General features: G+C 40.6%; 1 protein-coding gene across 1 annotated transcript in view; it reads left to right on the top strand.

Moving 5' to 3' along the window:
* The window catches only part of ANKRD31 (ankyrin repeat domain 31), an 86,319-nt gene that overhangs the window by 24,370 nt on the left and 34,009 nt on the right, over positions 1–27,940 (top strand). Inside the window, 12 exon segments of the mRNA XM_078384523.1 lie at positions 154–248; positions 2,071–2,126; positions 2,747–3,337; positions 4,656–4,709; positions 7,382–7,596; positions 8,022–8,149; positions 10,666–10,851; positions 14,444–14,586; positions 22,359–22,503; positions 23,296–23,363; positions 23,642–24,926; positions 25,876–26,109. Of these exon segments, the coding sequence (XP_078240649.1) occupies positions 154–248; positions 2,071–2,126; positions 2,747–3,337; positions 4,656–4,709; positions 7,382–7,596; positions 8,022–8,149; positions 10,666–10,851; positions 14,444–14,586; positions 22,359–22,503; positions 23,296–23,363; positions 23,642–24,926; positions 25,876–26,109 (3,200 nt within the window).

Genomic DNA, 27,940 nt, shown 5'->3' with positions numbered 1-27,940 from the left:
ATGAAAGCTTACATTAAAATATAATAGACTTTAAAGTGCCACATGTTTTTGTCCTTTCTTTGTTTTGCTTTGTTTTGTTTCTTTGCATTTGGCCCGAGATGCTTGCACAAGACTAAAATGGCTATCTCTTCTGAAAAATTGTTTTCTTCCTAGACCTGGGATAAACTGTCAGATCTTTGCTGGAGACGTTTGCCAGAAGGACCCTCCAGGAGCTACCACTTTACCTGAGGAATGTGACCAATTCATGGGTATGTTTATATAGTACAGAGGAACTTGTTTATATGTTCTGCAGACAATACTGTATTAAAAAGTGGAGAACTATGTAGTAAGAAGGTATGTGGCTTTGGAAACTTTGGTTTCTTATCTTATTTTTCACTGGAAACTGGAGAAAGTGCTTTTCAGGCTTAACTAGATTCAACCACAATTGGAGAGATAATTTGGGTTACAGCAGAATGTCCTGCTGTGTAAAGAAATCATTGTTGGTCTCTCTTTGAAGACATAAAGACCCTCAGTTGAGTCCAAACTAGGTGTTCCATAGGAGTTCCATTACTAGAACTCCATGAATTGTTTCTTCCTTTCTTGAAAAGGTAGCGGGGAGGGAGTGACAGCTTTTAGTTATACAAAGGGAAAAAGATCTAATAACTGTGCCAGTGCTGCAGCTCCAATATGAATTTCTGCACTTAGAATTACTGTTAATACTCATGGAGAGGAGGTGTAGAAGCCCTCATAATTGTGCCTGTAAAGGCCAAAATTGACCAAATGTACCATTACATTGAATAATGTGTGAATAAAACCTATGCACATTTTAAAATTACATATAAAGCAGTCATGGGAAACGCTGAGTAGCCATTCCAAAAGAGGTTGTGATGGAGACGGGAAGTTTAGTTCCTTATCTTTTTTCTACATTCTTAACTAAAATTGTCCCTCAAAAGCAGCTGTGAGTATTTAAAGATTACTGCCAACAGAAGCTTCCTTGTAACAGCAAAATCCAGACAGGTGATTTTGTCAGAAACGGGCAAAGAGAAAACAAGTTAACCTTCCGCATCCGTATCCTGCCTTCCACAGTCCAAAAGCTGTTCAGGTTTCTCTGTGTTTACTTAGCAAAAAACAAACAAAAACAAAACAAAGCAAAAGAGAGAGAGGGATAATCAGTTGCTTTCATGAAAATACACTAATGTCATATCTAGCATAGGCATAAGTGTAAGTCTACAAACTCTGCATGAATACTAGCGGCATCATGATAGTGATGGGCAAGGGTGATTTCTGTTTGCAAATGGCCATGGAAGCTATGCTTGCTGCTGCTGGTACCCTAAATTGCTCCCCAGATTTTTATTTTTTTTTAAAGAAAAGGGAATAATGCAGACTTTCTCCCCTGGTGAACAGGGAAAAGCTGTTTTAGTTACATTGGCTGAAATCCTATTGCTTAGCATAGTAAGTTGCAGCTAAAGTAGGGCTTTTTGAATCAATGGAACTCACCAAATTCCCACTCTAGTGCGACTTGCTGTGCTGAGCAACAAAATTGCAACCATTGGTTCAACCCTCCTCCAGCACTTTCAAGGAGAAAGGAAGGACACAGTGGGGGCAGGCACTAATTTTTAAAAATCTTTCCTTCACCCTTCAAAATCCACCAGATATGTCAGTACAGCTTCAATAGTAACATAATTGAAGTGGACCTCTGCTTGACCTTTCTTTCCCAGAGGCACTCTGGAAATGATACTAGGGTGGTTATTGCAGTGTTTCCTTGTGTGGAGAGTGATAAGAGCCAGAAGGTTCTCCCTGTTGCTGCATCACTGATGTTATAGGAAACAAGCCTAAGAATTAAGTTCAGTTGTTGCACTAGGTGAAAAGTTGAAGAGAAACCAAAGTTAGTAGTCTTACCTAGTGAGTAGAGCACATGCTTTTACCATACACAAAGTTCCTTTGTTACATGGTTGAAGACATCCTCTTAGTTTCTTATTCCTGTTATTAGCCACTTCTGATACCAAAGCACCAAAGTCAATCTCACATTTCAAAGCAAGTATAAAGTATTATAAAATACAGTTTTGAATAGTCTTAAATAATTTTTTCTAGGTTTGGATTCAGAAGTAACTGGATTTCTAGAGACAGGAGATGAGCATGTATGTCTGGTAATGTAATAGTTATGCTCACATGCATTACAGCAACTTTTCTTCCCTTCACTTATAGCTTGCATAATTTTTCACTGAAAAGATTAAAACAGAGTTTATATTTAATTTTGGTTTGATTTTAAAAACTTCCCAATAGTTTTGATTTTAAGAAAGAGCTTGATTTTGCTGTTTTTGTGAATATCAGTTAGCATTCTTGTGAAGCACTATTTCAAGACAATCATAGGGTAGTAATACGCAACAGGTCAGACTTGCCAAGTAATCTGGCAAGTCTTTCATTTAAAGTGAATTAAAGTCATTTACCTTAGCATTTCCAATGGTGAGGCTATACTGAACACAAGAAGCAATTGAAATTTTATCTGAGCATATTTTGGCAGTGTAAAACCTTTTGTAACATTTTACAAAATAGTTCCTTAAAACCACCATTTATGTCTGTGGTTAAAATATTTGCATTGATTTGATTGTTGCCATTTTACAAAGAGGTGTAATAGTGGAGAAAGTATCAAACAGAACACATAAAGTTACAGAGTGAGGCCTTTATGAAGATAATTTAACATACTGAGGTTTTATCATGCTAGTTAGCAAATGTTTGTATCATTTATCATTTTTGTCATTTAACATAGATAGTAAATTATGATGGTGAAGACACTCCCGAAATAAGTCTTCTTTCAAATGTGAATGCATCCCAGGTATCATCAAAGGATTCAGTACGAAAAGATAAAGAAATGGAAGAAGTTTTTGAAAATGTCAGGATGACCAGTGATGACAAAGACATGGCAGACGTCATCCCATCTGTGGAAACAATGGTATTTGGTATAATTGAAAATGAAACGATGGCTGAAAATACTGAAGATAAACATTTAATGGAATTACTCAGTGATTCTGAGACTTTCCAAGTGCTTGACATGTTGGAATATCAGGATGATACTTTTTCTGCGCATATCTGTGTAAGTGAAGAAAACAGTGCCCTGCCAGTAGAGCTTCTCTCAGCACTGAATTCTTTGTCAGAATCTGTGGAAGCATCTACCATTTCTCATCTAGTGGAAAAAGGGAGTGGCCATAGCATGGCAAAGAAAGAGCTGCCAGCAGACAAAAGTGATAACGATTACACACATGTAAAACAAACAGATTTAAAATCTCAGTTTCATTTGCAAGGCTTCAAAGAAACTGAAGCTTTAACAGCAGTCAGGACGCCACATTCTTCAGAGGAACAAGTATGTATGCTTTAAAATTAAAATGCTAGATATATTTAAAACATCTTATGGTCCAGATGACATTTTCTTCTTAATCATATTGGTTGGTTTGTACTGTGGATGGGCACAAACTGCTGAACCAGCGGTTTGTGCTGGCTTGTTTCTCAGCTCAGCAGGCGTTCAGCACCTCCCAGCCCTAACTCCTCCAGTGGGTGCCCACTCAGAGGCAGCACCCTGGCTTTCTTGCCTTGCCTCCTCTGGGCACTGCCTCTGAGTGGGCACCTGCTGGAGGAGGCGGGGCTGGGAAACACTGGACATTCTCTGTACATCTTGACAGCAAAATACATATCAGAAGCAGGACTGCCTTAGACTGTACTACTATAGTAGACAGAGCATTTTTAAAATTTCCTGGATGACAAATTCCGTAATTCTGCACTATGGGAGTTCTGCCTGGCAGACAGACATCTGAATATGGCTCATGTGGGGGAAAGGCCTCAGCTAGGAAGGCTTTGAGACTTAGCTAGGCCTAACTCGGCCTAGCGATATCCCAGCTAGTATTGGGGAAAGAACAAGAAGCTTGGTTAGATCTAGATCTAGCTAAACCTCAGAGCTTTCCTGTGGAGGCCTTTCTCTTAGGTAAGTCACATTCAGGTATCTGTCAGACAGAACTCCCAGGGGAGTGGGTTATGGGACTTGTACACCAAACAAACCAGAAAGTCTTCTCTCTAAACTTTAGCATGCAGGGGAGGTAGAAATAGTTTGAAGGTTCCGTTTTTAAAAAATGAAACAAAAGTGAGCCACATTTTCAGCACCTGGATAACCGCGGTACAGTGGCTAAACTGCAGTACTGTACTGCAGCCAAAACTCCGCTCACAACCCAGGTTCAATCCCAGGTAGCCGGCTTGAGGTTAACTGAGCCTTCCGTCCTTCAGCATACATGTATCGAGTGTCTTAAATATATCTACTAGTTTTAAATGTAGATCACATTGTTTGAGAATCGTCTTTAAGACTCATGCAGAAATATAGCCTTCCTTCATCAGTTGCTTTTGGTGTTTCTGCTGGGCTTTATCTTAAACTTTTCAATACTACATGCTTTCATCCATTCAAATGATGGTTACCTCCAGTTCAGGTAGCAACAAGAAAGGAAGCACTGGTGACTTCCCCCACCTTGGTTTGATTGGGGAATGAGGAAGATAGATGCAGAAGACCCCACATATCTGTAACTGACATACAGTAATTTACATATATACTGACAGATCACTGGTTCTGGAAATGTACATAGTTCTGCTGTGCAAAACTTTTTCAAACAGGCTTTACTAGTTAATTATGTTGCTTTTAGGTCAAGGAAAATGACATGTCATTAAGTATTACTAGCAACAATGATCAAGATCAGGTAACATGACCAATATTTCCTGTTAAGTGATACTGATAATGACTCTTGATATGGAGAAGTAACTTTTAACAGTGGTATTTACTAGACATATTTCATCAGAGGTGTTTTGCCCAATAGGTTGGTTAAAATGGTGGCAGTGTCACTGATATGTAGACCTGTGGCTTGTGGAATAGGGATGTAAAATTTCCAGAAGCTGAAGTCATGAGAAAAAACACACTCCACTCACTCTTTCCCCCCTCAGGAAAAAACAACACACACACACGTATTTTTTGGGGGGGAGGGAATAGAAATATACACAATACTTATTTTCATATCAAGCCTATATTTATTCTACTATTCAGGCCACATAAAATGCTTCATAAAATTGTATTATTTGATATATTTATTAAATTAAAAAATATAAAAGCTTCAGTTTTGTAGAAGGAAAATAATATACCCTGTATTAAAGGGGGAGCTGAAAGCTGTATGCTTCTACCCAGAGATAACAGTATTGGAAAACAGAAATCACAAACAAAATTAAAGTGTATTATTTGGACAGAAGCAGTTTGCTTTCTGCTGAGACTTTCTACTGGATGCGGAATTTGAAGTTAAAGCTTTTTGGATTTGGAATTCAGAATTTTTAAAATTCAGAATTTCTGGATATGCAGAACTCTTTACAGTCAGTAGGAATTCTAAATAGTCATTATTTTGCCCTTTAAGAAAACAAAATCAAGCAAAACATTTTTAAAGGATGTCCCTCTGTCCTCTGACAACATCCCAGTGATTGTGCTGAAGAAAAAGAGTGCACATTAACAGCCAGAACAACATAGTTTTAGGAAATGACTGTAATGGGCATACTGATGGGACCCTGGATAGTGGGAATACAGTAGGAAATGCCAGTAGCGTTGGGGAAGCATAGAACTGGTTGTACCAAATACCCTGGGCAGCACTGGCAGGCAGATTGGAGCTGCGGTGGTGGTTGGGAATTGTGCCAAAACAGCATTGGGCACACCACACTTGAGTGAGTGAGCACAGTCTTGGAGTAGCAGTTGGAAGACTGAAAGAGGCAGAAACAGGTGGCAGCAGACTGAAGCATGGCATACCTAGTGAGCAGTGTGCCATTCTCTCTTACTTAATGGGGACTTCATGGAAGCCTAGCACTGGTAATTTTAAAAGAGGTAGCCGTGTTAGCATGTGCATTTCATCCAGTATTTCATTTTTTTCCCATATGTCTAACGAAGTGGACTTCTCCATGAAAGGTCCCATTAAAATATAATAGATAGTCTCTGGGGTGCCACATTGGTTGCCTTTTGTTTTGTTTTCCTTTGTTTTAGTTTCTTTGGATTTTGTCTGATAGCAGTGGCAAGTTCACCTTAAGAAAAACAAATTTTCTGCAGATCCAGGTTCCAGGCATGAATGTTGTCCCCGGCTTGAGAGAACACTTGCTCACTGGGCACACTGATTAGGGGGCAAGACAGCAATCCCACTGCCGTTTTGGCCAAGCTTCCCAAAATCAGCTCCTTCTCAGCCCAGTAAGACAAAGAATTGGTCTCTCTTTTGGCTTGCAGGGCTCCTGCATGTATGCCTCTGCCTCTGCCATGTCCTACCTTTGAGATGGGTGTCACCAGAGGACAGGCCCCTGCTATGCTTGCCCTATTGTTTCATGGGTGAGGGATTTGGACTTGAGAATATAGCTGTTGGCACTGCTGTTTGGGGTGCTATGAATATTCCTAGTCTCTTCCTGCTGTGTGTGGCCTCTTGTTTGCAGCATAAGCTTTCCCATCAAGCTGTGGCCTCTCTCCTTGGGGGTCCGGAGGAAAGGAACTAAAATGGTAGGCAATGAAAATAATTCTTCTGAAAAGAAAGTAAAGGAAATGGTTATAATTAATCTGGAAAAGAATAAGACTGGGATGGTCTTCCAGCATTTCAAATACCTAAATACCTATTATATATAGAAAGTCAACAACATGTGTTCTGTTGCCCCAGATTGCAGGCCTTAATGTAGGACCATCTGAAACAGCATGCATGGTGATACTGGGGATTGCAAGAGAAAGGAAAACAGGGAGGAATCCCCTTCCTTTGCCATTTCTTTACCAAAATGCCTTGTAAGATTTGTGTCACTTCCATGAATGGAAGGAAACCTTCCATTCACAGAAGAGCAGCTTTGGATTGATCACATCCATCATCGTAGCTTCACTTTATTTATATATTAAAGTTATATTCAAACTACAGGCAAGATAGAAAGATGCGTTTATGTTAAGCATTTTATATTTTGAAGTAACTGAAGGAAGTGCAACATGATACTCTTGTAGGTTCTGTCCCTGACATAGCCCCATCGGTTTATATGAAGAAACATAGGATTGCATAACTAGCAAAAACACCACTCTATACATTGTGCAGTTCTATTATCTCCATTCTTATTTACATAATGACTGAGAGGAATTTGGGATTCTTTTGACAGGAGTGGATCCCGTTATGATTTGGCAACTATAATCCAGCTTCTTCTGGAAACCCCATACATGTAACTTACATGTTGCATGCTTTATACTTAAATTGTTAGTAGAAGTATCAAAATGTTGTACTATTGTATATTGATTTTTAAGAAAGATGTTGTAATTGCTTCTTCATAGAATGATTATGATCAGTATGTGCACAAATCAGTCAACTCAGATCATCAGACTATCATTTTACAGGACAGCTTAACTGAAAAAAGAAGTCCAGTTTTAAAGGATACCACTTCATGTGAGCAACCTGTTCAAGAAGCTGCATGTGTGCCTAAGAAATCAACTCGGAAAAGAAGAAAGCTTACAGTAAATCATCTTTCCAGCTGCCAGCAATTACTTGAAGGGCTGAATAAGCAGATCAACAGTTGTGAAGCTAAAGCAAGAGCATCAGCTGAAGTGTTTGAGTATGTTATCCTATAAATGGAGCTGTGGTGTTTGGCTATATCAAAGTTAACATACAGTATATTTTACATAACTTAGGGATAAGAAAGGTGCCATTCATATTTAAAATTTGTTTGAGACTAAATTCACAGACCAGATGCTCTCTGTGTTTGGTCAGTCATGTGGTAGGTTTTCCCCCTGGTGGACTGCCCTTTATGCCATTGTTTGTGTGACTGGTCATAGTTTGCATCCATTGAATGTCCTGGCATGTAACAGAGAACCTGCTGTGGAGTGTGTGGCATGCTTGTGTGATTGCCCATCCATGATCACTGGTTTTATACCCTCTGCCATACCAAATAAGTGGGTTTACATTTTGAAATGTATGTGGACATTGTCTTAAGTTATATGGAAGAATGCATTTGGTTATTTCGAATCTTTTATCTATCAGCACCTCTGACACTAAAGATGAAAAAGAGGAATGCTTACAGCTAGCAGCAAGCTCATGCCGATCCTCATCTTCAGATATTAACACCAAAGTTGGGCAAGTGAGGAAAAGCCGGAGAATTGCCAAGAAAAGTAAGAAGTAGTATTTTTTAGTAAATTGTTAATAGCCAGAGGGTAGAATGCTTTTTTAAAAGTAGGTCACTGTTCTGAAGCATATTAGTTTACAGTACCATTTGCAATCTTTAACTGAAAACTTTTCATCAGTTCCTTGAAGTTCTTAGTTTTGTTTGCGGAAATAGTTCTAGCAGAAGCGGTGATTCATACACAACACAAGGAAAGGTCTACTTTTCAAAAAGCAGTCATGGCAGTAGAGAGCATTGACTCACCCAGATTACAGTGGTGCTGTTGCCTAACTCAGCAATGGCCAGAGATTGGAGAAGATCAGTCTACATCCCAAAGAAGGTCAGTGCCAAAGAATGCTCCAGCTACCGTACAATTGCAATCATTTTGCACGCTAGCAGGTTTATGCTCAAAATCCTACAAGGTAGGCTTCAGCAGTATGTGGACCAAGAACTTAAGATTGCTGGAAGAAATATTAAGAACCTCAGATATGCAGATGATACCACTCTGTTGGCAGAAAGTGGGGAGGACTTAAAGAACCTTGTAATGAGGGTGAAAGGAGAATGCAAAAAATGGTCTGAAGCTCAACATCAAAAAAACTAACATCATGGACACTGGTCCCATCACCTCCTGGCAAATAGAAGGGGAAAATATGGAGGTAGTGACAGATTTTATTTTCTTCGGTTCCATGATCACTGCAAATGGTGACAGCAAACATGAAATTAAAAGACACCTTCTTCTTGGGAGGAAAGTGATGACAAATCTTAAAAAGCAGAGACATCACCTTGCCGACAAAGGTCCACATAGTCAAAGCTATGGTTTTTCCTGTAGTGATGTATGGGAGTGAGAGCTGGACCATAAAGAAGGCTGACCACCAAAGAATTTATGCTTTGGTATTGTGGTGCTGGAGGAGACTCTGAGTGCTCACTGAAAGGACAAATCCTGAAGATGAGGCTCCAATACTTTGTCCATCTCATGAAAAGAGAAGATTCCCTGGAAAAGACACTGATGTTGGGAAAGTGTGAGGGCAAGAGGAGAAGGGGATGACAGAGGATGAGATGGTTGGACAGTGTCATTGAAGCTACCAACATGAATTTGACCCAACTCTGGGAGGCAGTGGAAGACAGGAGGGCCTGGCATGCTCTGGTCCATGGGGTCATGAAAAACCAGACACGACTAAACAACTATATTGCCTACTGTATTTCCCTCGGAGCTAAACTGTAGTTTTCTCAATAGTCAATTCAGGTTATGTCCCATCACATCTTTATCCTTGATGTAGAAACTAGGATGGTGATATGAAAATAAGCATGCATCTATGTACAATCACATAAAACATTTGAATTAACCATTACCAAATAAAGCTCTGTTCCAGCAACCAATACAAAAAAGAGCAGTCATAATAATTATGGGTCAAAAATGTATCTGTAAACAAATAGCTTTTGATGGGAATTTAAAGTTTATCACAATTTCTGTTTCTCAAAGCATGTAGATATGCATCCCATACAATAAGAATTTGAATATTTTAATGGTAAATATATGAATGCTAGCTGGATAGTTCACTGAGCTGAAGCACCTGGATTCTAATGACACACTGTGCCTGCCATGAGATGTGCCATCCTGTGTGACCTTAGGCAAACTGTGTGATCCCAGAGTGCCCTCAGAAGAAGGGACTGGTGAACCCTTCTGAGTACTTTATACCTTGGAAACCCTAGAAGAATTGTCATAAATTGCAATCAATTTGATGGCACCAAAATTCCCTCTAAGATTTGTGCGTTTACCTCCCACCTCCTCCACGCACTCACCATGATTGTTTCCAGCCCTTTGGTTCCAGTTGCAACAGAACCCTGCACAGGGGGGGGGGGCGGTGTGATGATGCGGGCAGAGCCCTGCCCAGTGGGGGTGAAAATTAGAGGGAACATTGGATGACACACATAAAATATATGAATAACATGCATTGCTGTGCTGCCTTTTGTTCTTTCATTGATCTGTCAATGAATCTACCATCTTTCAGTCATACGTTATGATTTAATGCATTAAAAAGTAATCAGGCTGCCAGCTTCACAGTCTTTGTCATTAACTGTCCAATGCCTGGTATAGTTTAGTTTGCTGCTATAATTGGGCACAGTGTTCATGATGTTTTCTCTTAAGCTCATTTGTATGTCAGTAGAAATGTATGCCATTTGTATGCCATTAGAAACAAAGATTCCCTTATGTTACATCTGATCATTTTTACACACACACACACACACACACACACACACACACACACACACAGAGTATATATATACAGTATATACAGTGTTTGTGTGTGTGTGTGTGTGTGTGTATATATATATATATATATATATATATATATATATATATATATATATATATATATATATATATATATATATGATTGTGTAATACAAGTCATGATCTACTGCAACGTTTATTAATGCTTCATAAGTAAACACAGGATGAATTTAAACAACAGCAGTCAAACTATAGGGTTTTTTGTTTGCTGAATCCCTTTTTTATTTTCTTAGAAAAGCAGATGGATTCTAAGATCTATTTCAGTGAGTCCTCACGTAACTGCATTTCACTGTCAAGAATCAACAGAAGAGATATGTTTGGTCAGACATTATTGCATAGAGCTGCTATGGAAGATGACCTAGATAGTATATGTGCAATGATAAAAGGTGGTGCTAAAGTCAATGCTCAGGACTATGCAGGTAAGTACAATCTATAATGTAACTTAGGCTAGAAAATATGTATACGATGAAGTAATCATGACATAATTCAATGAGGGACATTTATTTACCAAACTGTTTCTATTATCATAATCAGGAGGAGAGAATTTTCCCTTATTAATGTAGCATTCCATATGCTGCAATGTTTTTTTCAAAAAAACGAATAAATGAAAATAAATGAAAGCTTCAGAGGGCTGGGAGCTCCTACGGAACTGTTCTTCCCTCTACCACCACCCCACACACAAACTGCAGGAATAAGAGGGGAGGAAATTTCCTTCACGCTAGCATTGCACCACTAGCTTTCTATTGGTTTTAAGTAATTTATTTTAAAAAATTATTTATTGTATTTACTGCACTTCTGTACCGACTTTCTCTTGCTGACAGGATGCAAGGCAGCTAAAAGATCACTAAAAGAGAGAATAATTAAAACAAAATATAAAACATATTGCAAAATTGTTGAACATGTAAATGATTAAAATCATATAAAACAGATTTAAAAGCGCTAAAAACATGTTAAAGTGATGCCAGGCAAAAGTAAAATAAAAATAAAAGAAGGCAAAAACATCAATTTCCTCAGAACTTGTCCATGAAAGCTCACTTTGAAATACAGCAATGAATCTTTAAGGTGCTACTGAATTGTTGTCTTCTCTTTTTTTTTCTTCTGGTTTGTTTGTTTTTTTTGCCTGCAGGCACAGACTAACAGGGCTACCTCTTCTAATATTAAAAAGGTTACTATGGTGGCTATATAAGGCTACTAGCTGTGTTAAAATTAGATATTAAATATTAAAAGCCTGTTGGAACAAAAACAATTGCTGCCGAAAAGACGGGGGCTATGCAGCCTAGCCTCATTGAGGTGGTAACATTCCATGATCAGGGGTAGCCACTGAGAAGGCCAATGTGTGTTGTCAGATACTAACAAGGCATCTTGTCCAACCCAACTTTAAGCATTTCATTTTGTTCAGTTTCATGGTTAACATTTTAAGTTAGCACACTTAGAGTTGGAACTGTGCTTTATGTTGATCTTAGATTTTCCTAAATGCTTTAAAATGTAATATAAGCAATCAGAGAGAACATAAATAGATAGCTCTTTATAGACTAAGTTTAATTCTTCACTAAATTGTAACTTTAGTTTTGAGTTAAGTAGACGTGTCACATCTTGTGAAAATCTAAAATTTGCTCTGAATGGAAATGATAGTTGCATTGTTAATTTTTGTACTAGCATTTCTGGGCCCAATCCTGATAATAGGTTTCACAGTCTCTTTCCAGCATGTTGACTGAGCAATCCTACACGGTGTTTACACTGCTGAGGGGTGGGAATGCCTTCTGTATGAGAGTGAAATGGCCATTGAATCCTGCACTTCATCAGCCCAGGAAGGAGAGTGAAAATACATAATGCAGAAATAACGCATCTCCTCCCTCGACTAATCTCACAGGCTGTATATATACGTAAACAGCCAGTGAATATGTTGCAATGATGATGCAGATGTTCCAGGCTTACCCTTACACAAAAAAATGCATTACCATGCAGAGGCACTGTCAAACCTCAGTACTGATGTTTCCCTGTTGACCCTTTAGGAAGTGGTTCAATTCTCCTTACAATCTTCATAAGCATGATTTGGGGGCAGAGAAGACAAAAGGAGAGTCCGGACAATGCAACACCCTCTGCATAGCTCCCTGATTCAGTTGCTCATATCAAACATGGAACTCTTCTAGGGAGCCCTGTGCTAAGCAGCCAAAGAAAGGTGCCAGGACATGCAACATGGGGACTCACAAAAACTCTGTGGTCTTTAGGGTCACATTGCATTCGGTATGGGGTTAGGAAGTAGGAATTTGAGCCCCAGGAAAGAGAAAAAGAAATGCACCTTACCCACTGTTTGCATGAGTGGCCAAAAATATATTGAGGCAAATGAGATGAGGCTTCTGTTAGCTCTACAAAGCAGCATTAATTATGCCGTGGGAATATCTGTCTTCTCCGTTCCTATCCCAACAGCAAGTCATAAGCAGCAGAAGCAAAATGCTGCAAAGAGAATTAGCTGGGTGGGACAGCTTATGTTTTATAGGTAGAGGGTTGGCGCCAAATACAGGCTGCTCTTCTACATGAGGAAAAGTAGGGAGTGCCTTCCATACCAAGCCAATCCTTAGCAAATCTGTAGGAATGTTGCATGAGCCAGTCAGACATTTGACTCACCCTTGGCAACCTATGTGACTAATCCGCCCTCCTTGCTCTTCTGCTCAGTAGGCCAGTCCTAGTGGATAGTACCTAGCAAACCTTACTGTCCATCCCTACTCATCCCTTGCTTTCTCCTCCTGCTAGTTGACTGCTCCATACCGCAACATCCATACATTTGCATGCCTGCTGTCTTATTGCAATGAAACTGAAGTGAACAAAAGGGAGAAGACCACTGACCCTGAATCAGTCATACTGATTTCCACTCATTCCCAGTTGGCACAAGACCTATGAGTTAAGCGTGAAAGTAATTTCATATGTACTGTACTTGCACACCATGGGTACAACAAAAAGCCAGGAACCAGATGAGCAGAGTAGGAAGAGGCAAAGTGGCTGTGTGTATTTGGGCTCACTGTGCCATTTGGAACAAGGCAGGTGGTGGAGCACAAGCAATTTAACTCATGAGCCTTCTTACTGGACATCAGTCCTGGAAGCTTTCCCCAAGTCCTGGCAGCAGTGTAGAACATGGGAATGTTCCCTTTGTTTGGGGGCTTTAGGTAAGGCAGCAAAGGATATGAGCTAAGAGTTATGATAACTACTGGAGCTGCTGTACATGTTTTCCAACTGGCCTCAAAACATTTTTTTCCATGGCTCTGGGTTGCCATATTTTCTAATGTTCTGGGTTTTACCTGGCTTCTGAGTCTACTTACCTGCATCCTCCTCATACTCATTTCCACAACAAACTGGCCCAGAAATTCTGCCTCTCTCCACATCCTTGCCTACTTCATGATTTCACAAGGGCCTGATCTTCTGATCTCAGGTTTTGGTTCGGCAACATCAGAAAACCTGACAACCCTAATTATGGCACAAGCTGCATGCCACTTACACATTTATCTTTTGCTTAATATTCTATCATGGAGCTTGCAAAGGAATGGGAGGTTTCCTGAAGCAGCCAGTCAGTCAAATGTGGAGAAACAGCTGGGAGAATCCTCATCAGGATTCATATGATCCTGATCATGGGATGGGGTAGGCGTCCATCATGGTGACACAGAACAGTGTGGCAGGGGGAGATCCTTTTCTCCTCTGTGGAGAAACAGGATGCATTAGTTGTTTGCAGTGGTGTGAAAGAAAACAGGGAATGCAGTGGTCTGTGTTAATTTTTCAGCCTCTCCTGTCCCTTCTCTTTTAGGGGTAGCTCATTCTTGCCCATTCCCTGCTTATTTTAGGGGTTTGGGTATAGATGTCTGATTTGTCACCAACATTTAGTAGAACAATTTGTCATTAAATTTCAGGATGGGAAATGGGTTGGGTGCTGGACAAGCAGAAGTTTTCTAATGCTGGTATAAAGGAGTGTTCTGAATAAAATATTTGGAGATCATTCATTCGATCATTCATTTATTCATTCAGGTTGGACACCACTACATGAAGCCAGTGTAGCTGGTTGTTTTGAGACAACACATGAACTTTTAAAAGCAGGAGCTGATGTTAACTGTAAGAGCCATGAACATGTAACACCACTGCATGATGCAGTTAAAGAGGGTCATTACAAGGTATAATTTTTGTATTTGGAAAGTGCATAATAATTTTTTAATTCTACAAATACTTTTGTAGTGCTTTTCTCCAAGGATCTGTCTAGCAGGTCCTTCTTTTGAGTTCTTATTTACGGAGCCTTGTCTTCCATGCTTAAGCAGCAAGCTTTTAAAGCAGCAGCACACTTTTTCCATGTACATCTGTGGGCTACCTTGAGAAAAGCGTGCTCTTCTTACACACAAACACTATCACAGGCTTGTAGGGATTTATGTAGGGGCATTGTGAGGGACTGTGAGCCACATATGCCTTAAGATTCAAACTTGCTAATGTAGGAGTATGAATGTTTATTTGGGCATAAGAGGTTCCCATACAAGCCAGTGGGGCAAGAGGAACCTCACATTTTGTGGGAAGGACTCTGGGTCCTTTTCAGACTTCATGTTTTGCATGCATATCATCCTGGGTTCAATCTCTGATGTTGCTAATTACAAGGATAATGTACATAAATTAGAGGGAAAATGCCTGCCTGGAATCTTGAACATCTGCTAGAATTAATGGATTAATATTAGGCTTAGTGGATCTGACCTAAGGCACCTTCCTATGTTACTGTCTTTATATGTTGCCTCCTGACTGAGCTACCTACAGTAGGTGTTGTGGTAGGGCCCTCACTCCTTCCTTCACCTTGTTTTCTTGGCCAAAGGGTGTTTCCCCCCCCCCCACAAGATACAGTGGACCCTCGACTTACAGACGGCTCCACTTACAGACTTTTCGAGTTACAGACTTCTCTGGCCACAAAATTTAGGTTCAACTTGCAGTTGGAGAATCGACCTACAGACCGGAAAAAAAGCCAAAATGGAACAAATACGGCCGGTTATGGATTAATCGGTTTTCAATGCATTGTAGGTCAATGGAGCCTCGACCTACAGACTTTCTGACCTGCAGCTACCGTCCCAATACGGATTAATTCTGTAAGTTGAGGGTCCACTGTAGTGTTTATGCTACTAAAGGGCTCAGAGTTCAGAAAAATATTTTTGGACTACCACTCCTAGAATCCCCCGGTCACATTCTGGTCATTGCAGTCCAAAAAGTAAATTTTCCAAGCTTTGAAACAGTTGGATTTCCAGACTGCAGAGAACCTTTGAGCATCTCAATTTGCTGGGTGCTTCTGTTGTTCCAATACAGAGAACAGTACTTGGGACAAGTGTTTAGGAGAGCTCTGTGGTCTCTTGCTGTCTTTTCATCAGACATGTCCATCAAATGAGTGATGTATGAGACTGAAGACAAAAGCAGTCACTCTGGAGGATGTTTATTGCTTGCTGTATATGATGCTGTCTTGCCTAAAGAAAGAGTCCTTCTGCAATTTCAGGTCTTTCTTTAGCCATACAATCCACACCGAGTAGTTCCTTGATAGGAGGTGCATTAGCTCCTCTTTAGACTGCCTTTCTTGCACCATCTAGTGGAAAGAATTAAACAGGAATAAAGAACTTGATCATCCAGAAGATCCATATGCTTCAGGAGGCTGAAAACACACAGAGCCCAACTTCTAACATTCTTGAAGCTTTTCCTGAGTCATTGAAGCTTTGGTTTGTGTTCACATCTTTAGTGAATGGTGTTTCCAGTTTCATCACAATCAATATTCCTTCTCTCAACGTCTTTGCATGTATTTTACCAGTGATCCATCATAATTACCACAAACACTAAGGATTTCTTTTATATATGTATGTAGATATTTGTAGAAATTCTCAGCTACAAATTCAAATGAAGGAGGAGTGTAAATTGGTGAAAAAAATCGCTAATTTAAAACATGCAGATAACAGCATACTACTGACAGAAAGCAATAAACTGAAAAAAGTGTTCAAGTTTAAAGAAAAAAAAGAAAAGCAGGATTGCAGCTAACTATTAAGACAGAAGTGATTAAAGAATTAGAAGCCAGTGAGTTGCATACCTTGTGGTAAAATGGGAGGTCAGGAGTTGAGAGTTTGATTCCCCACTATGCCTCTCAGGAGAACAGCCAGCTGGAGTAGCCTTGGGCAAACTGCACAGTCCTAGAGGAATGGAATAGGAAACTGCTTCAGAGGACTTTATGCCTAGAAAACCCTTACAAAGTTCAGGATCAGCTTGATGTCATATTATTATTCCTATTGATGTTGATTCTAAGACTGAGACTTGGAAGGGTAGGTATGAACGAACTAAAAAAAGCTCCTTACGTGTAAGGATATGTTGCTGGAAACCAAGGCCAAGATCCTCCATAGTATGATATTCATCATTAAAATGTAGGCATGTGAAAAAGTGACAAGAAAAAAAAAGATGTGGTTTTGAAGGAGAACTTTAAGAATGCCATGGACCACTAGAGTCAACTCCAGCCTGAATTCTCACTAGAAGCTAAAATGAGGCTGTTGACTTTGGATGTATAATAAGAAAACAAGAGTAACTGGAAAAGACAATAATACTAAAAATAGTGGAAGGCAGTAGAAAAAAAAGGAAGACTGAACATGAGATGGATGGACTCAAAGGAAGCTATAACATTTAGTTTGCAGGACCTGAGCATGGCTTTTAATGGTAGACCTTTTTGGAGGTCAATGTTGTGAAGGATTACTCGGGTTACACAGCCCTTCTATCTAGGTTGGGTCATGCCCAGGAGGGTCAGTGCAGTAGTGATTGAGAAATGCCTACTGTACTCCGCTGGTCCCCAACACATTCTTGAGTTACTTACGCCTGGGTGCTTCAGGGAAAATACACACAAACAGGATGTTGCTTCTGGTTGCAAACCAGCCCTGTATAAAACTCAAAAGAATCCAAAATACCCTCAAAGTCTCTGAGCATCTCAGACATCAGATTTAGTACCTGCAACCCCTTTTCAGCTGTCTAAATAAACCACAGCTTGTATAAAATGTTAGAAGTTTATTAAAAAGCAAAAGTGGCAAAGCATAACAGCTTGACAAAAGATTATATGTTTCAGCAGTGATACAGAAAAAGCATCATCATGTTGAAGAAGCATACTGTAGTTACACAGCTCAAAGCATTGTAGGGCTTTTGCGCAAAAAAAAAAAGGCTGAGGCTATCTATACTTACAAGTTCATGCAGAGTACCCTATGGCATAAAACATGAAGCATACTGTGAATAGCTTAAGCCATCCTTCCAAGATGATGATTTTCTAACTAGTTACCTTCTGCCTTATATCCTGTTGTCCCCTCATCAGCAGACTTGAGGACTCTATCAATCACATTACATCTTTTAATTGGCTCTAGCTGTACCATCCAAACTAATTTTATTACTGTATTTTTCCATGTATAAGATGACCTGATGTATAAGACAACCCCCATTTTTCCAACCCCAAATAAGAAAATTTGCTGCTTTCTCCCTCCACTTCATAACCCCTGTGAAAGTAGGATCAAAGGGCTGAGGAAGTGGAGGGGGAAAGCAGTGATCTTAGGAAGTGGAGGGGGAAAGCAGCGATGAAAGGGCTGCAGGATTGCAGCCCTTTGATCCTGCAGGCCTTTCATGGCTGCATTTCCCTGCCACTTCATAAGCCCTGCGGGGCTTTGGAAGTGAAGGGATAAAGCAGCCATGAAAGGGCTGCAGGATCAAAGGGCTGTGATCCTGCAGCACTTTGATCTCTTCCCCTACTTCCGTGTATAAGACGACCCTCAGTTTTTGGTCTAAAAATGTTCGATAAAATTATCGTCTTATACACAGAAAAATACTGTTGTGGGCACTCCTCCCTATCTGTTCTGGGTGGAAAAAATCATCCAAGGTGACAGGTAATGATGTTTTCCCTGTTACCTTAAGACAGCTCTATAGCTCTTACTCTGTTCTCAAAATATTTGGACTTGTTCTGGTCCTTTGAGACATTTTCAGATTTTAAAGACTTGATGTTATCTTTATTTCTGTTAAGTTAATGATTCAGAACCAGATACAGATATTGTCTATCTGGATTTTCAGAAGGCATTTGACACGGTTCCTCACAAAAGGCTCCATTCCTTCTATGGGCTTCTTGCCCACAATAGTAGATATGATAATCATCTGAGCTGAATTCGCCCATTCCTGTCCATTTTAGTTCACTGATGCCCAGGATGTTGATGTTTATTCTTGCCATCTCCTGTTTGACCACCTCCAGCTTCCCAAGGTTCATAGATCTTACATTCCAGGTTCCTATGCAGTATTTTTCTTTGCAGCATTGGACTTTCCTTTCACTTCCAGGCACGTCCACAGCTGAGCGTCCTTTCGGCTTTGGCCCAACCACTTCATTAGCTCTGGAGCTACTTGTACTTGTCCTCCACTCTTCCTCAGTAGCATGTTGGACGCCTTCCGACCTGAGGGTCCCATCTTCCAGCGTCATATCTTTTAGCCTTTTGTTTCTGATCATGGGGCATTCTTGGCAAAGATACTGGAGTGGCATTGCCAGTTCCTACTCCAGGAGTGCCAAAGAATGCTCCAACTACCGCACAATTGCACTCATTTCACACGCTAGCAAGGTTATGCTCAAAATCCTACAAGGTAGGCTTCAGCAGTATGTGGACCGAGAACTCCCAGAAGTACAAGCTGGATTCCGAAGAGGCAGAGGCACGCGAGACCAAATTGCTAACTTGAGCTGGATTATGGAGAAAGCCAGAGAGTTCCAGAAAAAATATCTACTTCTGCTTCATTGACTATGCAAAAGCCTTTGATTGTGTGGACCACAACAAACTATGGCAAGTTCTTAAAGAAATGGGAGTGCCTGACCACCTTATCTATCTACTGAGAAACCTATATGTGGGACAGGAAGCAACAGTTAGAACTGGATATGGAACAACTGATTGGTTCAAAATTGGGAAAGGAGTACGACAAGGCTGTATATTGTCCCCCAGCTTATTCAACCTATATGCAGAATACATCATGCGGAAGGCTGGACTGGAGGAATCCCAAGCCGGAATTAAGATTGCCGGAAGAAATATCAACAACCTCCGATATGCAGATGACACCACTCTGATGGCAGAAAGTGAGGAGGAATTAAAGAACCTTGTAATGAGGGTGAAAGAGGAGAGTGGAAAAAACGGTCTGAAACTCAACATCAAAAAAACTAAGATCATGGCCACTGGTCCCATCACCTCCTGGGAAATAGAAGGGGAAGATATGGAGGCAGTGACAGATTTTATTTTCCTGGGCTCCATGATCACTGCAGATGGAGACAGCAGCCACGAAATTAAAAGACGCCTGCTTCTTGGGAGGAAAGCGATGACAAATCTTGACAGCATCTTAAAAAGCAGAGACATCACCTTGCCAACAAAAGTCCGAATAGTCAAAGCTATGGTTTTTCCTGTCGTGATGTATGGAAGTGAGAGCTGGACCATAAAGAAAGCAGACCGCCGAAGAATTGATGCCTTTGAATTGTGGTGCTGGAGGAGACTCTTGAGAATCCCCTGGACTGCAAGGAGAACAAACCTATCAATTCTAAAGGAAATCAACCCTGAGTGCTCACTGGAAGGACAGATCCTTAAGCTGAGGCTCCAGTACTTTGGCCATCTAATGAGAAGAAAAGACTCCCTGGAAAAGACCCTGATGTTGGGAAAGTGTGATGGCAAGAGGAGAAGGGGACGACCAAGGATGAGATGGCTGGACAGTGTCTGCGAAGCAACCAACATGAATTTGACACAACTCCGGGAGGCAGTAGAAGATAGGAGGGCCTGGCGTGCTCTGGTCCATGGGGTCACGATGAGTCGGACACGACTAAACGACTAAACGAACGAACTCACAAAAGGCTGCTGAGAAAACTCCACAGTTAGGGGATAAGAGGGCAGGTCCTCTTATGGACTGAGAGTTGGTTGAGAACCAGGAAACAGAGGACACTTTTCACAATGGGGAGAGGTGAAAAGTGGTGTGCCCCAGAGAACTGTCCTGGGACCAGTGCTTTTCAATCTATTCATAAATGGCCTGGAGACAGGGATAAGCAGTGAGGTGGCCAAGTCTGCACGAAACTTTTCCGGGTGGTGAAGACCTGAAGGGATTGTGAAGAGCTCCAGAAGGATCTCTCCAAACTGGGAGAATGGGCGGCAAAACGGCAAATGTGTTTCAATATAAGAAAATGTAAAGTGATGCACATTGGGGCAAAAACAAAAAATCAAAACTTTATTTATTGGCTAATGGGTTATGAGCTGTCCGTGACAGATCAGGAAAGAGATATTGTGTGCTGGTGGACAGCTCAATGAAAGTGTCAATCTAGTGTGCAGCGGCAGTGAAGAAGGCCAATTCCATGCTAGGTATCATTAAAAAGGGGATTGTAAATAAATAGCCAACATTATAATGCCATTGTACAAAATGCTGGTAAGGCCACACCTGGAGTACTGTATTGTGTACAGTTCCACGCCTTTAAAAAAGCCTAGTGGAACTGGAAAAGGTGCAGAAGAGAGCAATGATGCCCCAGCCCTATGATGACTGGGCTGGGGCACCTCCCTTATGAGGAAAGGCTACAGCGTTTGGGGCTCTTTAGTCTAGAGAAAAGGCTCCTGGGGGGGGGGGACATGATTGAGACATATAAAGTTATGCAGGGGTGGATAAAGTGGATAGAGGGAAGCTCTTTTCCCTCTCACACAATACCCAAACCAGGGGACATCCACCCCAATTGAGTGTTGGGAGAGTGAGAACAGACAAAAGGAAATATTTCTTTACCCAGTGTGTTTTTAATCTGTGGAGCTCCTTGCCACAGGAAGTGGTGATGGCATCTAGCCAAATCCCTTTAAAAGGGGATTGGACACATTCCTGGAGGAAAAGTTCGTCTCATTCCCCAAGCCATGATGGGGATGTATGATCTGCAGGCTTAAAAGGAAGATACATCCAAATGCCAGATGCAGGGGAGGGGTATCAGGAGACAGGTATCTCATTATCTTGTGTGCTCCCAAAGGCATTAGGTGGGGCCACTGAGAGATACAGGAAGCTGGACTAAGGGGTGCCCTGGCCTGATCCAGCACAGGGCTCTTCTTATGTAATCAGATTACCACTGAGCTTGAGTTTGTCCCAGGTGTTGACTTGAATAGGGTGCTTTGTCATAAATTTAGTATGGAAAATGCATATGTATTGGAGTATGCATGGAACTTTGGATCCCAGTCTGAATGCTGTATTATGATTGGAGTCAGTTTGGCTCCTATGAGGGGAGAAGGTGAAATTCCAGGAAAAGTATCTTTAATTTAGTAATAATTAATATAAATACACTGTGTGCAATTATTTTAGGACAAGATTGTAAGCATTTTTTTCTGATAGTGACATACATTTTAGAATACTAATGGTTAAATTTGATTTAAGAAAGTGAATAAATCAGAAGACTGCACGTTCAGTGACTTTCAAAGAATGTTGAGGGTATCAGTTTCCACACAGAGGCCCCCCTCTACCCAATGCAAATAGCGATAAAGTGCTGATGTCTGAGACAGGTAGCTCAGCCCAGGGCAGAATCCTTTACATATGACAATGAGATGAAATTTCATGGGTATGGGAAGAACTATGCTTCCACTGTTTCTGCCCTCATCCCCACACACCCCTGCATCAGTTCTTAACAGTCCAAAAATGCTCTAAATTTGGATCAGGAGTGATCCTATGAGACCCTGAGAACTTCCTCCATTATTTTGAAGCAGGACTGTACTTGTTTATATTGTATTTGTGACTAAGAAATGTCACAATGACAGAATATATATTTGACTTTTTATTTGTTGTCATGCTTGTTGATTTGGGTCTTCAAAAAAAAAAGAAAAAAGACCCTTCTGCTTTATGACAGAGAAATGGAAATTCATTGTATGAATCAGAATGTCAAGCTCATCTTTACCTGTAGGTGGCAGAATTACTGCTTTGGTATGGAGCTGATCCATTGCTTAAAAATGAGAGAGGGAAGAGTGCCTTAGAAGAGGCTACTAACCAGCAAATGAGGAAACTACTGGAAAGTTATGTAGCCAGATCTACTATTCATGAAGCATCAGGTAGGAAACTGGTATGATTGTTATTTTTAAAAGGAGACATTTCAACACATACAGACTCTGTTCTGTCATGTCGTCATATCTTGGTGCTCAAGTTATTAAAATGACGGTTGTGTATATATGTTTACTGGATGAAATAACCAGAAATTGCAGGCATGTCATACAATGAAATATTTAATCTATGATGCATACATTCTTGCAAACTACCATCAAGATAAACAGGTTTTCTAAGCATTTTTAGTATTTAAATTCTAATAATACTGCCTTTGAATTTTGTTCCTCTGAAGTACAACAGAGGATCAAGTGGTATAGTTTAGCCTTTGCTTAAATATAGAATGGCTAGACACTTCCTAGGGTGTCTGTGGAACAATATATCACTGAACAGTGGACAGCCAGAACTTAGCAAGCTGTGGGTGAAAAGATGAGTGGCTATACTAAAAGAATCCAGCCTGGCAGGGACAACTGCAGTGAAACACATCTCTATTTTTAGCTAGACCATATTGCCATTTCCTGAGCTTATTCCCATTTCTACCATCTCTTTTTGAACTGCTGTTATAACTTTTTTTGAGTAGAGGAGTGAACCTTTGTGTGCCATTTTGATTCTGCCATTATTAACTTGCAAATTTGATCAAAGTTAGAAAAGGTTTGAATGGAATCTGTACCGTTTATATAATGTTTAAAAATACAAAGCTTAAATGTGGCTTATTTTCAGCAATGCAGTGGGAATGGACAGTGACAGTATATACCAGTGAACTGAATGGTCACTTCAAATTCTTACTTTACATTCATTTTCAGCTGAAAGGTTCACAGAATACCCAGTTGGTGATCAAGATGGAGACAATAAAAGCAAAAGCCGACCTAAGGTAATATTAATAATGATTTATCAACATAGGTTTGTCTTTAAGGTATTCCAATGCAAACTAAAAACATAGAGGGTTTCTGGCATGATTTTCAAAGCCCAAGCCATCTGTTTCATTCTAAGTGGAATGTATTTTTTTATTGTCATATGCTAATACAAAGCCTTTTAACTTCTATGTTATCATCAGAATCCATTCTAAGAACAAATATTTGTGGCAACTAGCAAAATATATCCTTGCAGTTCCTTTTCAGTCCCACTGACCATAATGTTTGGATTTTTTAGGTAAAAGCAAGGTCAAGTGAAAGAGTGCAACATTCATTTATTGATAATACTAGGATACTAAAGCAATACAGTGTGAAATTAGAAAAAAAGAAGAGAAAAAGAAGTTCAAAAAATAATTCTGCCTCCCAAACTCAAAATAGTTGTAGAATATTGAATGAAACAACACTAAAGGATACATGTCCAATTTTGAAGGCAAAGCAGTCAGTCAGAAAAAGAGCAACATCTTCAGGTACATCCAGTGACAGAACCAATATAAATGATCAAAAAAATGAAACACACAATGATTTTGGTCATATAACTGTTCTTTCTTTTGCAAAAAACCCTGTTGGATCTTCAGTGCATCACCAGGATACTTCAGACACAATTGATGGCGCTGCAAAAGAGCCCAGCATGCTTATAGGTTCAGAAATACAGCAAGAGAGTGACTTGGATAAGAGGAATAATGATGGTTCTTCAGAGACAAAAGAGGTTTATCAAAGCAATGAACCAGCAGGAACATTAAAAAGTCAAGTGACTAATCCCTGTATTGTGACATCACTGAACCCTATTCAAGAAGAATCTGCTTCGCCTTCTCTAACAAATCTAGTAAATGAATCTAATTTGCAGAAGGAAGAACAATGTGCCATGAAACATAGCGATGAGTCACCTTATGATAAAGTTGATATTTTAGGTGACAACTTGCATTCTGCTGAAAAAATATATGTCTGGTCAGTTAGAGAAGAAGGCATTAATCTTCCTAATGAGAAAAATAGATCACAATATGTGCATTCTGAAAACTCTATGGATAAAATCAACTTATACTGCCAAAGGGATATAGTTATAGAGCGTGAACTAAGGATTCCGAAAGAATCTTTACCTGCAGCTAAAGAACCTATTTGTTTAGAGCCAGGAAGTACAACCATGCTGCCCGAGCAAGAGACTGCACTTCTTAGTGATTCTGATTGTACTGTTATTTCTGAGCTATGTAATTTAAATGCAGACCAAAACACAGATAAAAATACTTCTAAAGCTGTTGAAACTTGCAATGAACAAATAGTTCAAGTTAACATGGAAATATTCTCACCTTCTGCATTTTCTCAGCATATTAATAGAAGTGGTGTTTCTGAATACCCTGACACTTACAGCGACAGTGAACTCACTCCTTCTGTGAACGCCAAGAGTATACTGTTAGGGCCAAAAACTGAAGAAAATATGACATGTCATCTTGAGACATCAAGAAATGGTTCTGAAGTGGAGAGGAACACATTCGTGACTTCACAGATGCTGGACAAAGAAGCATTCCAAGGTAATAGACATACACAGAGTTGCATGTTTCTCTTGTGGTACAAGAGAAATGGAGCCAGACAAGATACTCTATTTATTGTTAGTTGTTTCTTGATTTGCCATCTTTTTATTCTTTGTTATGGAGCACTAGCATTTTTAATTGAATGACAATATGCATATTTTAAAATAAATAAATATATAGAAGATATCCCTTATCTAATACATGGTTTTATAGCTGTTCAGTAAGAAGCGTTTCAGGACAAAACTCCTCTAGGTCCTATCCCAAAACAGTTAATGGGTTCAATTTTTATTAAAAGAAGGCTTACAACATGTTTGATGCTAGACTGAGGTGGGAGTTGGTGTGGAGAGTTCATTCCTGCATTCACAATTTCTTTGTAACCCATCTGACTGCAGAAACCTGTATGCAAAATTTCCTGCCTTGACGTGACTTTCTAAGTGTAATATAAAACCACAATCAAAATACATTAAATTGCAAGGTTTCCTCAAAAAACCTTGGGAAAATTTATTTTGTTATCTCTGAACATGAGCCAAGGGAAATCCTAAGACATGTATTTTATTCATAGGATTTCTTGTGGTAAGATATGATACTGAATCTGAATAACATTTTGTTGTGCACTATTTTGCTTTCACTATTGCCTTTGCAAAAATGATGAGGTGTATTGCATGTGACTACATTTTGCATACAGCATTATTTTAGTTAAAAACATCATTACACTATTTATCCTTCAGAGTAAGTAACAGAAAAGTTAACTAATTTGTAAATAGACATTTTAAATCATCTGTGCAGTCTTAAAAGGTGAATCTTTCAAAAGCATTAGGCAAGTTATACTAATTATATCTACAGTAATAAATCATATGGTATTTTCATCAAGATCCAATATAATTGATTTTTTCTGTAAATAGTGGTGATTCTAGTACTGTAATTCTACCTTCCCCCCTCCAACAAGCAGGCGAAGTGCTGCAACTTGAAGAATGTTATGAGGCAAGTAGAAAAGAAAATGCAGATAATGGATCTGATGTACAATCAAATGAATTAGAAACTATGCAAAGCAAAAGAATCCAAACTAAGTTTCATGAGAACAGCCAAAGTACACATTGGTTTTCTAGCAGAAATGAAAAGAATGTATCTTCAAATGATGAACAGTTCAGTCAGACTGAAGAGCAGCATAAACCAGATTCATCAGGTAAGCAGTTAATGGTTTTGCAAAGCAAACACTCTAGAAGTTCATGTTATTGTTGAAAGTCGAAGGATCAATCCTGGAACACACCCTACAACCCTTTAGAGACTCACCCTGCCCCCCCGGGGTCAGAGGGGGTGAAATCGCCACCTTCTGGGACTCTTCTGAAGCTTCCCAAGCCTCAAAAGAGTCCCAGAATGTGGCAATTTCGCCCCCTCTGACTCCCGGGGGGACAGGGTGAGTCTCTAAAGGGTCCTGGAGCACACCCTAGGACCCTTTAGGGACTCACCCTGCCCCCCTGGGGTTCAGAGGGGGTGAAATTGCCACCTTCTGGGACTCTTCTGAAACTTCCCAAGGCCCTCTCTGACCCCTGGGGGGGCAGGGTGAGTCTCTAAAGGATTCTGGAACACACCCTAGGACCCTTTAGAGACTCACCCTGCCCCCCCCGGGGGTCAGAGGGGGCGAAATCACCACCTTCTGGGATTCTTTTGAGGCTTGGGAAGCTTCAGAAGAGTCCCAGAAAGTGGCAATTTCACCCCCTCTGGCCTCCCGGGGGGGGGGGGCCTGGGTGAGCCTCCAAAGGGTCCTAGGGTGTGTTCCATAAGACATCTCTCCATAAGGCTCACCAATTTTTAGGAGAAGAAAACAGATTATTTTTTCCTGTTTTCTTCTCCTAAAAATTTGATGCGTCTTATGGAGAGGTGTGTCTTATTGAGCGAAAAATACGGTAGGTACAACCTCGGTGGGAAGGTAAACAGCGTTCCATGTATAGCCACGCTGGCCACGTGACCATGGAAACTGTATTTGGACAAACGCTGGCTCTACGGCTTAGAAAGGGGGATGAGCACCACCCCCTGGAGTCGAACACGACTGACTAAAATGTCAAGGGGAACCTTTACCTTTACCTTAATTTTATTTCATCTATACTTAATCTGGTGAAACTTGCAGGTAAATGGCCAATGCAATCACCCCCTTACTCTCAGGTACATGCGTACAGCCTTACACTTGAGTCTCTTGTCAGGTCTTCAGTTAACTGATAGAAAGCCCCTCTGACCCCTGGGGGTGGGCAGGGTGAGTCTCTAAAGGGTCCTAGGGTGTGTTCCAGGACCCTTTAGAGACTCACCCTGCCCCCCCCGGGGGTCAGAGGGGGCAAAATCACCACCTTCTGGGACTCTTCTGAGGCTTCCCAAGCCTCAAAAGAGTCCCAGAAGGTGGCAATTTCGCCCACGCTGGCCCCGTGGGGGGTGGGGGAAGCATCGCAAGGGTCCTGGAAGGCTCACTCAGACCCTTCCATCGCTCCCACCACCCACCCCACCACGGGGCCAGCGGGGGCGAAATCGCCGCCTTTGCTCCATAAGACGCACAGACTTCCCCCCCACATTTTTTGGGGGGGAGTGCATCTTATGGAGCAAAAAATACAGTATTTATCTACTCACATTTACATGCTTTCGAACTGCTAGGTTGGCAAGGAGCTGGGGCAAAGCGATGGGAGCTCTCTCCGTTGCATGGATTCGATCTTACAACTGCTGATCTTCTGACCCTGCAGCACACAAAGGCTTCTGTGGTTTAGCCCACAGCGCCACCACGTCCCTAATAAAATTAAAACCTGCCAATTACTCAATATAAAGCTCAGTGCAGAGAAGCCTGTTGGGAATCATCTCCTTTCAGTGGGAAGCCAAGCAAAGGGGTGCTACCAATGGAAGTTACCAATTGATGGCTCATTGGATCAAAAGAGCTTCCACTGTTGGAGGTCCATGCAAACATTTAACAGTTTTATCTGCCTTTGCCCTTGTTTGTTGTTTGGGTAGCTAAAGCAATTTCATCCGGAGAAACCATT

The sequence above is a fragment of the Pogona vitticeps genome, chromosome 2 (genome assembly GCF_051106095.1).
Source record: "Pogona vitticeps strain Pit_001003342236 chromosome 2, PviZW2.1, whole genome shotgun sequence".
NCBI classification, from domain to species: domain Eukaryota; kingdom Metazoa; phylum Chordata; class Lepidosauria; order Squamata; family Agamidae; genus Pogona; species Pogona vitticeps.
This window is presented reverse-complemented; position numbering and strand designations above follow the sequence as displayed.